Genomic DNA, 18,720 nt, shown 5'->3' on the forward strand with positions numbered 1-18,720 from the left:
TGATAAATGAAGTTAACTAAGTATAAAATACACAGGCTGCTGAAATTCAACAATTTTAATTGAAAATATTATACACATGGCTGGCTTAAGGATTTTGGGGATGCTAGTCTAGGGTACCAAAGCCCCATGGGAAAACTAGAAGACACTGTAGATGTAAGCACCCCCCTCCCACTATACTACACTATGGCTGATTCCGCACGGGCCTCAAGACCAATGGTTCACTGGTGTAAATGACACCAGTGCACTCCCGGGGTCATTCACACACTTCCATGCGCACGACCCCAGAGCCACTGAGGCCCACGGAGCTGCCTTTGGACAGGGCCCACTGCTCCCCCCCTTACCTCCTGTTGCCTGCATCATTCTGCCTTGGGGGTCAGGGGCCAGGAGGCATCTCCCCTCAGCTCTGCAGAGTGACACAGGCAACAGGAGGAAAGAGGGGAGGAAAGTTCACTCGGTACTGGGTAGATGTCACCATTTCTTAAAAGACTTGCTAAATTAGCAAATCAGAAAAATGCTGTTGTGCAGGGATTAGGCAGTTGCAGTTGCACTCCAGCAGTGGCAGCAATGCAAAGTCCTCCCGCACAGCAGCATTTTTACTGGTAGCACACCAGTCTTTATGGCCCGTGCGGAATCCACCTCTGCCTTGCAAAGGAGGGAAGGAAGGAGAGAACCAGTGTTCACACCAAGGACGTAGGTAAGGGTTTTTTTTCTCGAGTTCAACCCCCCCCCCATTACATGTCCGAAGCTCCACCCCCTGTTTGTGGTGTTTTTGTATTTTTTAGTGTTTTTTGGCTTTTGGCCTGCAGAGGGCACAGTTTTTGGGCTAGCAGCACCATAATTTCAAGGATTTGTTGAGAGACTCTCCTGATGATTCTACCCAGGTTTGGTGAGGTTTGGCCCAGGGGGTCCAAAGTTACGGACTCCCAAAGGGGATGCGCCCATCCCCCATTGTTTCTAATAGGAGCTAATAGAAGATGGGGGCTACAACTTTGAGGGTCCATAACTTTGGACCTCCTGAACCAAACTTCACCAAACCTGGGTGGTAACATCAAGAGAGTCTCTTACTGACACCACCCAGGTTCGGTGAAGTTTTGTCCAGGGGTCCAAAGTTATGGACTCCCAAAGGGGGTGCCCCATCCCCCATTGTTTCCAATGGGAGCTAATAGAAGATTGGGGCTACACCTTTGAAGGTCCATAACTTTGGACCCCCAGAACAAAACTTCACAAAACCTGGGTGGTACCATCAGGAGAATCTCTTACTGATACCACCCAGGTTTTGTGAAGTTTGGTCCAGGGGTCCAAAGCTATGGACTCCCAAAGGGAGCAATATTTCCAATGGGAGCAATGGGAGATGGGGGTTACACCTCTGAGGGTCCATAACTTTGGACCCCCTGAACCAAACTTCACCAAACCTCAGTGGTATCATCAGGAGAATCTCCTAAAGATACCCTGAAAGTTTGGTGCTGCTAGCTTAACAATTGCATTCCTGACAGCAGGCACCCCCCCCCCCCAATTTCCCCAGATTCTCCTTTTAAATCCACTCCTTCGGCATGGATTTAAAGGGAGAATGTGAGGTCCCCAGTTTAAACATTGAAAGTGATGCTGTTTCAGGGTGGGGGAGAATCCATCCCGAAACAGCATCACTTTCAATGTTGTTTTAACTGGGGACCCCAGATCCTCCCTTTAAGGTGGATTTAAAAGGAGAATCTGGGCTCCCTAGTTTAAACATCATTGAAAGTGATGCTGTTTGGGGGTGGATTCCAGCATCACAGTGGCCGCCCATGGGGGAAGGGAGTGCAAAACTCCCGGGCTCCATTTTTCCTAGCTATGCCTCTGCCCGGTGGGTTAGGGCAGAAGGGACTGCCATCTGCCCTCTGGGAGCCCAGCCAGTAGGGGTGGGTGGTGGAGTCTGCCACCCCCAGCCTCAGAGAGCTTTTATAAGCACTGAGGCCAGAGGCGGGGCTTGGGGAGGCATGGCCATGCCTCTGAGGGTGGGTGGGGGCATGGCCCCGCCCCTGAGCCCCCCATAAAAAATCTATACCTACATCCTGGACGTAGGGGTGGGTAGCGTGATGGCCAAGTTTGCAGATGATACCAAATTATGTAGGGTGGTGAGAACCACAAAGGATTGCGAAGAGCTCCAAGTGGATCTTGATAAATTAGGTGAGTGGGCTCAGAAATGGCAAATGCAGTTCAATGTAGCAAAATGTAAAGTGATGCACATAGGGGCAAAAAATCCAAACTTCACATACACGCTACAGGGGTCAGTGCTATCAATCACAGACCAGGAAAGGGATTTAGGCGTCTTAGTTGATATAGTTCCATGGGAATGTCAACTCAATGCATGGCAGCTGTGAAAAAAAAAAAGGCAAACGCTCCTAAGTGCTGGGAGGGATAATTAGGAAAGTTAAATTGATAATAAAACTGCAAAGATTGTCATGCCCTTATATAAAGCAGTGGTGCGACCGCACTTGGAGTACTGTGTCCAGTTCTGGTCGCCGCATCTCAAAAAGGATATTGAGGAGATAGAAAAAGGGCAGAGAAGGGCAACAAGGATGATTGAGGGACTGGAGCACCTTCCCTATGAGGAGAGGCTGCAGCATTTAGGACTCTTTAGTTTGGAGAGGAGGCGGCTGAGGGGGGATATGATTGAAGTCTACAAAATTATGCATGGGGTAGAAAATGTTGACAGAGAGAAATTTTTCTCTCTTTCTCACAATACTAGAACCAGGGGGCATTCATTGAAAATGCTGGGGGGAAGAATTAGGACTAATAAAAGGAAACACTTCTTCACTCAACATGTGATTGGTGTTTGGAATATGCTGCCACAGGAGGTGGTGATGGCCACTAACCTGAATAGCTTTAAAAGGAGAAGTCGATTTATGGCTACCAATCTTGATCCTCTTTGATCAGAGATTGCAAATGCCTTAACAGACCAGGTGATCGGGAGCAACAGCCGCAGAAGGCCATTGCGTTCACATCCTACATGTGAGCTCCCAAAGGCACCTGGTGGGCCACTGCGAGTAGCAGAGAGCTGGACTAGATGGACTTTGGTCTGATCCAGCTGGCTTGTTCTTATGTTCTTATGTTCTTATCCCTGGCTCACACTTTGAATTTGACAATCCTTTCTTGAGGGAAGAATTTCAGAGCTGAGAGGAAGCAAATTTTGACATCCTTATTACCTGGAAGTTGGAATAAGGAAGAGTGCTCTGTGTTACTCTGATTAATGTAATCTAAACCTCAGTACGATCTTACCGATCAACTTATATGTTGACCAGGAAAGAAAGGACAATGAGGAACCCTGCAGGACTCAACATCTGATTTTATACACAGGGGATTTTGTCCTCAGCTCTGCTCACCGCATCGTATTTCCACACTGAATAGTTTTGGTTATATCCTGATAACATACTAACATATATATTGATTGTGACTCTGACTGTCAGTTTGCACACAGATAAAAGGCTGATAAAACAGCCAGCATGGATGCTGGGAAGTTAACAGCCACAGGATTAGGAAAGTCCTACAGAATTACTAAGCAGCAGATTCCCAATCTGCCCAGCAGATTCATTAAACCTTCACTTCCTTGCTTGTTCTCACTTTCACTTGTTTCAGAAATTATTGTCGAGTTACTCTCACAACATCCAGTGATGGACTAAACAGATCAATTGATCCATTTTACTGGTAAACTTGTAGTCTAGCTGCAAAATCAGTCAACTTCAGTGACATTACTGACATTCAGGGATGGTAGAAATTTAGAAATAAAATTTGCCCATTTGCCCATTTATAATGAGCATCCTTAAATGAGTTGATTCTCTTGGAATTTCTTATCCGATTTGAAACATAATGCTAGCAGAACCACCCTCCCCTTTTCCTGATTCTTGGAATGTTACCATCCTTTATTAACAATACTGAGTTTGGTGTTCAAGCACTGATGTTTTAGCCAGACCTGCCTGAGCCAAATAACTAGAAACTGGGAAGAAGGCCGTTGGGCAGGATGCAAATATTTGGAGAACCTATCATACTCCTGATGATGTAATTAGGAACAGGATGGATTTTTGAACTGAGTGTGGTAAGAAGTTACATTCTTTCCTGATTTTGTAGTAAATTATCTGTTTGCCAAGTCCAATTACAAAACAAGCCAGGTAGATCTCAAACATCATTAAACTGTTTAGGCTTTCTCCATTATCCATCTTGATACAGAGATCTTCATTATGTACACTTTGTCATATTACAGAAATATTTCTACTGAGCTTAATTCACAATCATGCTCAGCATTCTTAATCATGCTGAGATTAGATGCTTTATTTATACGTATATATTTCATGTTGCATAGTGCAATCCACCAAGGAGAGGTACAGTTTTACAGCAGCAATGTAAAACTGAAACCAGTGGCATGGGCAGGGGGGAAATGGCGCCCAGGACAAAATGGTGCCCAGGCCCGCCCTGGGGCCCCGCCCCCCACCCCCACTTACCTTACTTAGAAATAGCAGCCTGGCTGGGCCCCCAGCTGAACTAAGGTAAGTGGAAGGCAGGGTGGGGTGCACATGGGGCTTCTGCCGGGTCTGATGAGGCAGGGGAAGGGGGAAGGGCATGGGGGCAATTTTCCACCCCATGTAACTCCAATGGAGCACCCCACGGCACCCCACTGGCCTGTGGTCATTATGCGACTGCCCAAAACACAGCAAAAGCCCCCACTTTTTTCCCATTGGCCTTTTACTGTCAGTCTTTTACTTGTATAAGTCACCAGCAGTTGAAGGGGGCATACCCAGGCTGAAAGCTCACAGGAAGCTGACTTAAGTCAGCTTTGCCCCTGGTAATGTCCCCAGTGGCAGCAGCGCGGAGTCCTATGATGTAGTAGGGCCAGTACAGCACCAGCTTCTGCATTTGGATGCTATGGAGTCAAACGGCACCCCACGATTGGCATTACTGCCTATCTTGATGGAGTAGGTATCACTTATTTCATCTAGACTGACAATGCCAGTGGTGGCATGGTTTTGCTAGCTCCAAAGCCTTTTTGCTCCCCATCCCTGCTGGATTGCACTGCAAGAGCCCAGGCCCATTTTTTAAAGACATCTTTTGGAGTCAAGATGTGGTGGGCGTACTTAACCCATTCACCATCTGTTTTTTTTGCAGTCTAAATTACACCTTAAGGTGCTCCTTCCTTCCAGGGCATTCCAAATGTGTTCACAGGAGTATCAAGTCTCTGTTGCTTGTATTTCTTTGTAACATGTAAACACCTATGTATAACTCTTTTTTGCTTAAGGAATAAATACAGCCCTAAAAATAAAAGTTAGAATTCAGTAGCCTTGAATACTATAACGTAAATACTACAAGAAACAACTTCAAAGTTGAAGAGATTGTCATTTAGAGAAAAATAATTGTTTTACTCATGTTAAGTAACCACACAACTAGAATAGCTTTGTTGGCAGCATGATAAAAAATTGAAGTTTGGCAATAATGCAGTGCGGTCACAGTCCATTTCAAACTATTAGTCCAATTGTATGTGATGATACAATTTTTTGAGCAATAAAAATGTTACGAAATAACACATGCAAACCAAATCTTTCAGTCCATTATTTTCTTCACTCCCATTCCTATGCTTTTGAAGTGAATTTGCATACAAAGGAATGCCAGAAAAAAGTGAGTCACAAACATTCATGTTATTAACTGTCTGCTCTAAGTACGTCAGCAATGTTTATCCAGCTGCTTTGAAAGATTTTCAAGGGATTAGATGCTGTTTCCTTCTGCTCTCCACCCCCTCTCCCCAATTCATCTACTGCATCCACCTGCTGCCTTGGATGGTTATGGATTTAGAGGAAGCAAGGCCATGTACAGTACTGCCAAATTTGTTTGATGCATTCACAGTGCATAATTTGCAATTGTGAATGATGATGATGAAAACAATAACAATAATAATATACCCAACAAGATAAATGGCTCTAGTAGGATTGCAATAAACAGGGGTTAGATGTTCAGACACAATGAAAATTGGATACATTTTACAGTCTTGATTGTGGCTCGATTTTCTGGATTACTGTGTGCTACATAGTTTATCTAAGGGATGGATTTACACAGACTTTCTGGGCCACAAGTTGGATTCTGCTTATAGCCAAAGTGATTTCTCCCCTTGAAACTGGCATAGTCTCTATGATACAGGGACAGAAAGGAGACAGAAAAATAATAACCAATACTAATAACTAATAATAGATTTAAGTAGCACCATGTGATTTAAATGGCCCAGCATGTTCCTGAAAATATCAAGTATAAAAGCAAACACTGAGTATGGTTTTCTGGAAATTTATCCTACCAGGTGACTAGCATGCCCTCAAAGCTCCCAAGTCATTTTGATGCACAGAAGAACGTCAAAGAAGATTGTCTCCCCTTAAAGAAAAAAGTGTCAGGCCCTTCCGCACATGCAGAATAATGCACTTTCAATCCACTTTCACAATTATTTGCAAGTGGATTTCACTATTCCACATAGTAAAATCCAGCTGTAAAGTGCATTGAAAGTACCGTAGATTGAAAGTGCATTATTCTGTATGTACAGAATGGCCATAGTACCCCTTTTATGACCAATCCATTCAGCAGGAGGAAATTAGCTTTCACAACCTCTTTCTCAAATAGTCTATCTAAAAATAAATATCTAATTAACAGCTATATTCATAATCTGAAAACAAAAAAGGAAACCCAAAACTCACTTATTTATCGCAAAGTACCAACATGGCAAATTAACCTGAATACTGAGGTTTTAGTTTAGAAAAAACGGTTGGCTCCAAGGTGCATGTTACTCGGGAGTAAGCTTGTAGTAGTCGGTGGCTTTGCTTTGAAGCAACCGTGCAATGCTTCGAATGGGTGAATCACAACCCTAGGAGGGTTTACTCAGAAGTAAGACCCATTGCCAGCAACAGAGCTTATTCCCAGGTAAAGGATCATGCTTTAGTTCTTCCCATGAAAATCAGTAGGGGTTAACAGCGCTTAACAGGGTTACCTACACTTCTTCCTCAAAACTAGGTCTGAGGTTTAATGCTAATAATCTCCCTGAAATAATTACACTATTATCACACTGGGGACCTGGCGGGGGAAGGGGGAGGGGTGCAGGGGGAGAGGGAAGCAAAACTTTCGCTTTCTGAAACCTAATAACCCCCCACCACAAAATAAAAGTAAAAGGCAGTCAAGGAAGGCAATCCTAAGTAAGAATGCTGTGCGACAGGTGGGATAACTTCAGGGAAGCTAAATTTGTGGAGCAGCCATCTGATCTGCGGTTTTTCCTTCACATGTCATCACAGCACTTGACTTCCCACAAAAATGCAACAGGAACAGAAAAATAAAAGCATGGAGAATATTTTGAAATGGACCTCTCTGTCCCACATGATAACGCACCCACACAGAAAAAAGGGAGACAGGACCTCTACCTCAACCTGGAACTGATGAGATTATTTCTCCCAGTCTTCCATGTGACCCATGAGTACTCTGAGCATTGTTTTAGCAACTCCACCTCCCAAAACAGCTGATAGCAGAGGGGTAGATCCTACCCATATCCTACCAATCTATTGAGCAGCATTTATTTATAATTAATTAAAAATATTTATACTTCACTTTTCCTTCTGGCTCAAATTTGAAGTCTTCCTTCAATCTAAGAAAGAGTCACTTAGGTTACTGTGAAGCTCCTTCGGCAGGAAGAAGGATACTTGGATCTACCCCAATACATATATACCCATGATCTCCAAAATAACTTTTAGGGTCAAAGGGATCCTCTTTCCTTTTTCACCAACACAAATAGCTGGTTGGATCCAGCCCCAAATGCAGCAGGGGTACTTGCTGGCCAAAATAATGGGTGTGTCGGGCAGCCAATCAGTATGAACACCCCTTTCCATCTAATTCTGTTTGATGGGGCTGCCACTCAGCTGTACTTCAAATCCTTTTTGGGCTCCTAGCTGTATATAAGACTGGAAAAGAACTAATAGTTTTTGTGGGAAGGCATTGTAAGCAGAAATTACTAAGAGGAGTGCAATGGGTGCAGTGCTTACATGGAGAGAGACACTGATAGCTGAACATCAGATAGCACTGGGCATTGGAACAGAGCATTAAACCAAAATAAGATAATACCTTTCTTACATTGCAAGAATGACTTCACCCACAGCTGTCTTTAGTGAGATAAAATGTGCAAGTCTAGTATAAGCCTGTACCTCTGACAACTACATGATTCCCTGCCAATTAGTTCATACCAAACTAAATATCTGGAAGGATTCCTGCATACCATAGTAGTTTTTTAAAAACCATAATTACTTCCTAAGAATTACCACCGCACTCAAGTGATTAATATTTGTAGACTTCTTCCTGCTTTCATCTATATGTCTGAGAATTCTGTTTTTTTAAAAAATCTAAAAATGTGATTTGGTTCATATACTATTTTCCACAAATTGTAATAGAGTAAAATTTTCATAATTAAATTTTCAATTATAATTGCTTGCAATTGGGTCCAATATAGAAAAATCATTAAAATGATTAATCAGTGGATATGTCAACAGTCAGTGATAGCAATAATTATTGTAATCATTGTACAGTAATACAAACAGCAGTGGAGAAGATTTAACTTCAAGAACTACTTTTTAAAATTAAAAATGTAACTTCATTTGTTGATTTCAAAACATATCAATTAACATGTACAATTTCATACTTTACAGATAACATTTAAATACTCAATTACGGTATTTAAGATTTTACAATCTTTCTCAATTTAACATTTCTTCCATATATTTATAAGTTATACAAAGTTTAATAAACCAGAATTTCAACTTCAAAATATTTTTACTATTGTTTGACTTATTTGTTCCAGTAATTTACAAATAAATCCCATGTTCTATAAAATTTCTCAGAATGTCCTCTCAATTTCCATGTAAGTTTGTCTATGGCCATTATATTAGTTATATTTCTTTCCCAGTTTTCTAACTTCGGTATTTAATTTGTTTTCCAGATCTTTGCTATTTCTATTTTGGCTATTGTTAATAAATAGATAAATAAGTTGATATTTCTATTTACTATTTTATTTTTGTCCATTCCAAGTAGAATTGTTTCTTGTTTACTATCTATTTTTGTTTTAAATATTCTATCTATAACATTAGAAATATTGTATTTTGAATATTGTATTTTGAATAATATTCCTTGAGTTTGTTCATGATTTTGGTACTTTCCTCTATCATTATTTTTCCTTTAATTATATCTGTCAATTTATGTTTATATTTCCTTAATTTCCAGGCTAACCATTTTCCATTTTTATTTATTTATTTGTTTATTTGTTTGTATCCTGCCTTTTTCAAGAAGGGTTCAGGGTGGCACAACAGTAGATTTAACACAGATAAAACAGCCAGTAAAAATGGTTAAAAACATTTAAAAACAACAATTGATGGCAAAAATACCCCCTCCCCCATGCACCCATGGGAGGCCAATGTTAGTACTGATAAGGTCGGCTGGCTAGATGGAAATGCCTGGTGGAAAAGCTCTGTCTTGCAGGTCCTGTGGAATTCATTCAAGTCCCACAGGGCCCTGATCTCATTAGGGAGCTTATTCGACCAGGCAGGGGCCAGGGCTGAGGCAGCCTTGGCCCTTGTGAAAGCCAGCCAGACTTCCTTCGGGCCAGGTATATCCATTAAATTTCCCTCCAATAAGCGGAGGGATCTAGTGGGGCAATATGGAAAGAGGTGGTACTGTAGGTATGCAGTCCAAGACCGCTCACAACCTTAAAGGTTACCACCAACATTTTGAATATGATCCGGTACTCGATTGGCAACCCGTGAAGATGATGAAAGACTGGAGTAATTCAGTCTCTGCTTGATGCTCCTGAAAGGAGCCTGGATGCAGCATGTTGGAAGAGTTTTAGTTTCCGCATCACAGACAGAGGAAGGAAGGCCAGTGAAAAAGCAAGTTATAGTAATCCAGTCTGGAGGTGACCGTTGCATGGATTATTGCGGCCAGGTCAGAACGAAAGAGATATAGAGCCAGTGGCCGTGCCTGACACAGATGGTAAAAAGCCACCTGAGTAGTCTTGGCAACCTGGGCCTCAAGCAACAAGGCTAAGTCCAAGGTTACCTCTAGGCTTCTGACATACAAGGCCAACTGCAAGGCCTCGCCATCCAGCTGAGGCAGGCAAAAGTTAACTGGTCTCTTACCCTGACCTACCCACAGAACCTTCATCTTCACTGGATTCAGTTTCAGTCAGCTTGCTCTCAACCAGCCAGCCATGGCCTTGAAGCAATGCTGGAGACCCCCAGGGGCAGAGATCGGGTGGCCTGCCATTGTGAACATGAGCATATTGGTGACACCTCAGCCCAAAACTCTGGACCAGTCTAGCTAGGGGGCACATGTAGATGTTAAAAAGCATCAGAGAGAGGATCACCGCTTGCGGCACCCCACAGATCATGGGGTGGCATTTGGAGTTCTCTCCCCTCAATGTTACCTGCCAGCCCAGATCTCAGAGAAATGAGGACAGCCAATTCAGAACTGTCCCATGAACCCCAATCTTGGTGAGGCGGCGGACCAGAAAGTCTTGATCTACTGTATCAAATGCTGTGGTGAGATCTAACAACACCAGCAGCACTTAACCGTCTCGATCTACCTGGCGTCGGAGTTCAGCCACATTGGCCACCAGAACTGTCTCTGTCCCATGGCCAGCGTGGAAACCAGAGTGAAAGGGATCCAAAACCTCCCTATCATCCAGGAACTTCTGGAGTTGGTCCGCTACTGCTCACTCCATTACCTTGCTCAGAAACAAAAGATTCTATACTGGGCGGTAATTGGCTAGATTTAATAGATCTAATTGAGGTTTTTTCAGTAGCAGGTGAACCACTACCTCTTTCAGCCAACCTGACCAATCCAGCTACTTCTTACCTTCCTTATTTATTAGAGTTTCTAGCAGACAAACAATGTGACATTCCTTGTTGTTTAGAAACTGAAAAAGTTTCCTTTGTTTACAAGGTAAATTTAACCCATTCACATTCCATGATAAAATTCTAAATATTTCTACTAAACATTTTAAATTATACTTGTAAAAACAAAAAAGAAAAAGAGAAGGCTAAATTTTATTTCTTATCTAAACTGCTAGTTTTTTCCTTGCTTTCTCATTTCAAATCTTTGATAAAAAACTCTTTGGCTCCTTGCACATTCATTAATTTCTTTCTGTTCCCTTTAAACACAAAAGAAATAACCACAGGTACTTCCCACAAAAAGTATATACCATTCTTTTGGAGAACATCTGAAATTAAATTATTTTCCTTCCTAAACACCCGTGCTGGCACTTCATTCATATAATCTCTTTGTCCATTACTTTTAGTTTTGAATCATTATGTGCTTGGAGAATAGCATCTCTCATTGATTTCCTCGTAAATCTGACCAGCAGATCCCTTGATAATTTTCTTTTGCTGTTCTAGAATTTACTTGAAAGATTTCATCTATTTCACACTCAACGTTTTCCTCCTTCCTTTCCAAGATCCCAGCAAAAAGAATAATGATCTTCTTATGTGTGTCCTCATCTTCTATTTCTTCCAAGGCTTTGATTCTTAGAATTTTTTCATTCTGCTTTATTTCAGTCATCAATCTTTCCTGGTCAGCCTTCTGGTTCTCCTCTTGCAAAGCATCAATATGTTCTTCTAATTGGTTTACTTTGTTCTTAACAGCTTTGAAATCCTCAGCAATCTGTATTGTACTTCTCTGTAAGTCTGCAATCTTTGATGTTTTTTTCTTTTATATTCACCAAATCATCTATCTTTCCAACCTTTTATTTGTATCATTTGTTATTGTCATCTTCAGTTGCAATGTCAACAAATAGACAAAATATCCAAAAATTATTAAAAAATAACTCAAATGAAAATAATTTGAGATATTTTTAATATTAATTCCTGTATATTTTGTCTAGCTTGAGTTGACTTTGCAACTAAAAATGGTGTCATTCTCCCAGAGTTTTCTCAGTTTTACTGCAAACAGTTGCAAAGTCGGTTTCAGAAAATACCTTTCCCAAAACTTTCCCAAAGCTTAAGTAGTGTAAGTTGCACTTCAAACTCCAGCTCAGTAACTGAGCTTCAGGGCAGGGTTTCCTTTCTAATATGCAAGGAGATTCTTCATCACTGCAAGCCACCACCTGTTCTCCGTAAGCACAGCTTCAAAATTCAAACTAAATACAGTCACTAATATTTAAAGAACTGAACATCCTTCCAGACCTTTTCCCCCTGCTTAACAGATGGAAAATGGTAAATGGAACCTCTCTCCCCTGGCTTGTATGCTGAGGAAAGTAGAGGCAGAGTTTGTTTACCTCTCCTCCCCTGTGGTTTAACCACTCTGCCCTTGCTACACTTCTTTCTACTGAAGTGTTTTCCAGATATTGAAAGTAATAAATAACCTTACAAATTCCTCCCTCTCCTTGAGCACTGCTAGATCACATATAGCCTGGTCAGAAGTCACCAGAAGACCACTGAAATAGAAATATTTAACCATTCACAAAGCATATGTGAAACTATATTAAATTATATTAATGGTAATCTTAGTCACACAGTTATCAAAAGCCTAACACATTCAGCTAAGTTAAGCATACTCTATAAGTTGTGGCAACCATGCTGAAATTGCTTGTGCATTTTTTTCAGCAGCACTTAAACATCAGAATTGCAAACAATTCAAAATGATCAGCAAATATAATAATCAAAATCATTCTGAAAATAAATAACAGTTCCAAATTTAACTGAGGCTTTTTTAGAGTTTTAAATATATATGCTCAATAACTCCTTTCACACAGAAACGTTATGTGTAAATAAGATGGTGAAAACGAATAATGAATAATTTGTATGTTGTAGCCATGTAAGAAAATAAGAACAGAAAAACAGAAGTATGCTGGAGCAAACCAGTGGTCCATCTAGGCCAGCATACTGTTTTACACAGCATACTGTTTTACACTGGGTTTCAACCAGTTGCCCCAAAGACAAAAAAAAACAGGGAGCAGAGACCAAGGCACCTAATCCTGCCTCCAACTACTAGAATAGCCAACAGAGAATACAAGACATATACAAGACATTTGCATTTTGTTACTAATTAAAAGTTTCTAACAAAAACAGAATTTGATCTGAGTTACACCTGTGGTATTAGTATATATGTTTGTCAAGATAAGTATGTTAACTGATAAAGACAATGACATTTAATATGCCATACACTCCATAGAGCTCTGGTCTTACTTGTTTTCATTGCTGGCATCATATCGAGGCATGGGGTCAATATCGTTACCATTGACATCAAAACTGGCCTCTGGGTCCTGCAGCCAAAACAGAAGGAAAAGGGGACAAGAAATGCAATGAGAATGAAGGGCAGATCCTCACTAATTAGCCACAGACTCATTTAACACATGCATTCCTCAGCAGGTTTCTACAGGAGTGCAATTAGGTTAACTAACATTCCTGTGGTTCTGTGCCTGACTTAGGAAGAAGCTACGTGTTCAAAATACACACACACACACACACTTTCAGGGATCCATTTCTCTCTGTCAAGAACTGTTGCATTATTCTTTTCTTTTTTAACTTACTGCTTTTTTGTTTGATTCCTGTTTACCATATCAATCAAATAAAAGGATTCTTTTAATTCATCTTGTTAAAAGGTATAGCTATTTACATGATTCTAAGAGAACATTACTTGCCTTAAGGAAATATCTGTACATGCTGTTTAAACACACTTAAGAAAGATAAATCCATTTGAAAAAATTATATCTTTATTAACAGTAACTCCTAAATGACATTCTCCTCTTATCTTCAGGAAGAACATGTAAGTTTTTATGAATGTGAAGTGTGGTTAACCTTATCACATTTTCCTGTAGAAAACAGCACAAACAGCTATTTGTCTTTGTTGTTCCAGTTAACTCATATGGCAGAATGAAATGAGACATATTTTTTTAAGTTCATGTCTACTCAAAATTAATTCCATGCCAATATATTGTACGTCTTGCTTATCGAATATGTAAACATTTGTCACTAAAACATCAGTGAAATTAGTTCTAAGATTTTCATAGAGGGGATACATAACAGGACTAAAACTAGCAAACACTGATTAGTTAAGAGTGCTAAATGGGTGTTGGCTTGTTTAACTGAAACAAACTAAGTTTATGAAGAAATAATCATCTTGTCCATGCAAATTAACAAAAATAACTATGCATTTTCAAAGATCTCATGCAAAGTGCTCCACATAATAATATTAATATGACCCCAAATGACTAATGTTAAGATAGCTATTTTAATATTGGATGAATAGCAAACCTTGCTGATAACCTTTTTACTTTTTTCACTTTGCAAATTACAGATAAAATATTTAAAGCTGACTGCCAGAGCAGTGAACAAATTTTCCTGCTTTCTTCATTTTTATTCATCTGTCACATAATCATTGCTAGAATAACTAATACAATAATATTAGCCCTCTAAATGAATTCAAACATATGAATAGGGATAAGTGTATATTATAAGTAACACTTCAAGAAAAAAGTACTTACTGGTGTTCAAGGTTTCCCCTGGTCCTTTATGGTGTGCCACCCCCAGTATACATGCTGACAGCAGCACTCAAGACCATTGGCAGCCATGACCAGATCTCTGCACAATCAAACAATGCACTGGGGGCCTGGCTTGGGCCAGTGGTGAAGGAGAAGGCAACCAGCATGGCTTTTATCCATCATTACTTCCCAGACCTGCATAGCCCCAGTAAAGGTCTGGCAACCAACGGGAGAGGGAGTGGGTACAGCAAAAAGGTTGCATTGGGTTTGGTTTATAGTAAAAAAAACCCCAAATGGATTAGCAGCCTCAATTTGTTCTGAAACTTCTCAACTTCCTTCCAGTTGCCATGAGGTTAATTCCAAAAATTTTCCATATATGAAATAAAAATTAGTCTTATATACGTACTTGAAACAGTGATCCTATTTACATGAAAGTAACGCAAATTTTATAAGACTTATTTCCTAATAGGATTACTTTCAACTTTAGTCTAAAACTAAAGATACCCAATGTATGGGATAGTCAACACGGGATGAAGTCCTTGTGCCATTAACATGACTTCTGTATGTAAAACCAGAGGAATTATGAACAAACCAAGCTTATGTCTTGATGAAACACATCTCTGAAATCCTCAAACATAAATGTCTCACACACGGGTGTATCCAGAGCTAGGAAGTGCTCAGTTTTCCAGTTAGGCACAAAGGGTGGAAAGTCGGAATGGTGTGCACAAACTTGAGGTATATTCTGAGGCACATTCTTGTCATAATTATGGCAGCAGTTTCTCAGTGCCATGCTGTATTGCTTGATGTTAACTGAAGCCATTCTCAGCCACTAACCTTCAGAGATTTTTCTAATGTTTCACATACTTAAAACAGGTTAATTGAGAAGATTAAAAACATTAGTTGAATCCTGACACAAAAACTAATTAGGATCACTAAACCTCATAAAGGTCTAATGATAAGCTATCTGACAAAAGCTTTTGTTCTAGAAAACAGTTGATGGTATTTTTCCCTTAAAATTATAGGCAAATCACTTTCTCTTAATCATCCTATTAGGTGCATTTAATGACTCCATGCCATTATACAGTGTATTTCTTTGGATTAGTACTATTTTGATACAGGATATATGAATGGCAAAATGAGGATAAATTATCAACTAAAATATAGGCCATTTCAAAACAATGGAATAGCTAATTAAATACAATCAGGAGACAAGTCTGGAGAAACTGGTTAGATTCACCTGATCTTATTTCTTATTAGGCTAAGGCGGCTGTGAAAATGTTGCTGTGAGTTCACTGAAAATTATTACACATCTTGATAGTATTTTAATGGACGTAATGTGATTAATACCATTTCATTTCTGATGTTAGCTCTTCAGTTCTCCTTTCTTGTTCAGCTTTTTCCCCTCTCATCTTTCTCATCTTTTTTTAAAATACCACAACACCTACAAAATTGCCATTACACAGCAGTTTAGTATACATAACAGTAAAGGAGCAGTTAAAAGAGCACTATGGACACTTACATAATTCTGCATCAAATCTGGGTGGTTTCTCTCAATGCCATCATCCAAGATAGTGATCACAATCCTTTTTCCCGTGTAGCCTCTCCTCCAGGCACCTACAATATTCATATCTGACTGACAGAGGTTTGTATTATCACTGCAGTGCTAAAGGAAGAATTAAAAAAATGGAAGTAGAAGATTAGTGAATAGTGAGGGGCAGGGAGATAATTAGCCAGTTCATTAGCATAACCAATTAAATTATCAGCAAATTACATAGATTTTAAGAGATAATCAATGTTATAATTAACAAACAGCAAGATAATTTAAAAAGCAATGCTCATGAAAATACAGCTCATGAAATTGCTTATCATAACAGAAAGGAATAGTTATTAGACTACTTAATTGTTATTATGGGGAAAAACCAAAGACAATAAAAACAGCTCTCTTGGAGGCCTTCCACACATATGAAAAATGCATTTATATTTTTCAGCATAACCATCTGTGAAAAAGACAAAAGTAGACAAAGTGACTGAACTAAACAATCATGAAAACGCAGGAGGGGAGGGCTTAAGGGAGAGAGATGGGGTTACATACTGAACAATTTTTGGAATAGCTGGCTGGAAACATCCAGATTCTTTTATATGTATAAAAAGGGGGTTGTTGGCATGTTTAATACAGCATCAGCAGGAGATGGACAGCAGCTAAGAACCTGCAACCAAAACAATCCTCTTAAATACTGGCAGCTTAAGGTGCTTTTTGAATTGACAAAAATTAACTAGAATGACAAAAGACTGAGGTGTCAGTTGTTAAAGAATTACAATTTTTTTGTTAAGTAACAATTGATCGGATCTCTCTTCTATACATATCTTTATTCTGTAAGAAGCAGGCCAATTTATAAAGAAATGAAAGTGACATTTGGGCACTCATGAGGCCCCGCCCCATCTCTCTGCACAACAGAGAGAATGAATTCTTTTAATGCGTACCCTATTCAGACCCTCAGTACTGGTGATTTGCTCCAGCTCCCCTGGGCTCAGCAAGAATGAGTAGGAAAGGGGACAAACAAATTCTTAGAACTAGTATCATAGCAACAAACTCTAGCCATGACAGCTCTCAGGGTTCCTTCACTTTCCTTTCCTACCCAGTTGTACTCACAATTTCCATGCATTTTGGAATGTATAAAGGTGGAAGGTAAGTGGAGGAAACACTATTTTGCTCCAACAAGACTCCATTCACTCATTACTGTCTACAATCTCATGAAATGAAGCCTGTGCACAACAATTTAATTTCTGAGACTTTTCTAATCTATCTCATTTTCTATTTATTCAGGGGTTTACAGTGCTTATGATCTGCAAGGCTGGGCTAATTAAATAAGGCATTTGTACACTGTAGAATACACTGGCTTCACTTCTACTTCAGAAATGTTGATCTTTTCATAGTTAGGAGTTTTGGTGAACCCTCATTTATTTTTCACCATGTTGCAATGGGCTCAGAAAAGTAATGTAAATGCAACTACTGCTTTGGGTATAGTGAACTCAGCCCAAATCTGTACTCTTGCTGCAATGAATCATTTAAATAATGGCTACCTTCAGTGGAGAGAGTTCACCCAGACCAAACTTAGGGCTTATTCAACAGCAATTGAACGACAGTTATTCAATAGCAGATCAGGTTTCATGTGATATACTTACACGAGTAGGTTGTGTTGTTCACATGATACCTGTCTTGAAATAACCACATTGGTTTCCAGTGCATTTCTGGGCTCAATTCAAGGTGCTGTGAAGGCCAACTTTGTCTTAGACACAACTACCTGAAATACCTTCTCTCATTGTACAAACAGTTTGCACCTAAACTGCTTTTGATTTTTATGTCTCATCAAGTTTGGTCTTTTTAGTACAATCTTCTTCTTTTTTTCCTTTATAGTTATGTGTTACATTCTTCAAAATGGCCTAACCAAGGATGACAAAGGAATATCCTCATTTAAAGCCACCTTCCATAAAGCTGGCAGAACTATTTGGTTCTGGAAGATTTTTGGTGAATAATGGTAGGCTGATAAGTTATCTGTCGTATTCTACTGAAGAATTCATGAATTGTGGCTCATCTTCTCAAAGTGATGCTATTTGATGTTTTAATTATATTTTAAATTATATTTTGTAAGGGTCATTAAAATCATATTACAGTTATGTGTAGTTCTTTGTGCTCATGGAGAAACTTATCCATGAAAAAAAATCAATGACAGGATTAGTAAAGCCCATTTTGCAGATCTCTTTTAAACCATTCATACACAGAGTCTCTAACATTCCAGTACAAGCAATGAGCTGCAACCTTTTTATGGTCTGACCACATTATAACATAGAGATTTTTGTTACTGACATAAATGTAGTAAAATAAATAAACAGTGTAAGAGGGTAGAATTTTTGCTTCTTCTTACAAAGGAATGAAATTAATACTTTCTACTTGAGTATATTAGAAGCAAAAATTCTACCCTCTTACACTGTTTATTTATTTTACTACATTTATGCCTGACTTTTTCCCCAATGAGGAACTAAAGTGGCTTATAATGTTCTCCCCTTCTCTATTTTATCCTAACAACCCCCCTGTGTGAACTAGGCTAAGCGAGAAAGTGTCAAGATCAACCATATAAAGTTCAATCACTACTATTCCCAATTTTAATTTATAATATTTCTATGCTTACTCACGAGACTCCTGTTCCATGCGACTG

The 18,720-nt window shown here is 39.5% G+C and overlaps 1 protein-coding gene across 1 annotated transcript in view; it reads right to left on the reverse strand.

The window, feature by feature from the left end:
• The window catches only part of PCSK5 (proprotein convertase subtilisin/kexin type 5), a 215,578-nt gene that overhangs the window by 91,314 nt on the left and 105,544 nt on the right, over positions 1-18,720 (reverse strand). The window contains exons 4-5 of the mRNA XM_048504377.1: positions 16,026-16,169; positions 13,212-13,288 (exon numbers count right to left, since the gene is read on the reverse strand). Of these exons, the coding sequence (XP_048360334.1) occupies positions 13,212-13,288; positions 16,026-16,169 (221 nt within the window). The remainder of the gene's footprint in view (positions 1-13,211; positions 13,289-16,025; positions 16,170-18,720) is intronic.

This window comes from Sphaerodactylus townsendi, linkage group LG07 (genome assembly GCF_021028975.2).
Source record: "Sphaerodactylus townsendi isolate TG3544 linkage group LG07, MPM_Stown_v2.3, whole genome shotgun sequence".
NCBI classification, from domain to species: Eukaryota; Metazoa; Chordata; class Lepidosauria; order Squamata; family Sphaerodactylidae; genus Sphaerodactylus; species Sphaerodactylus townsendi.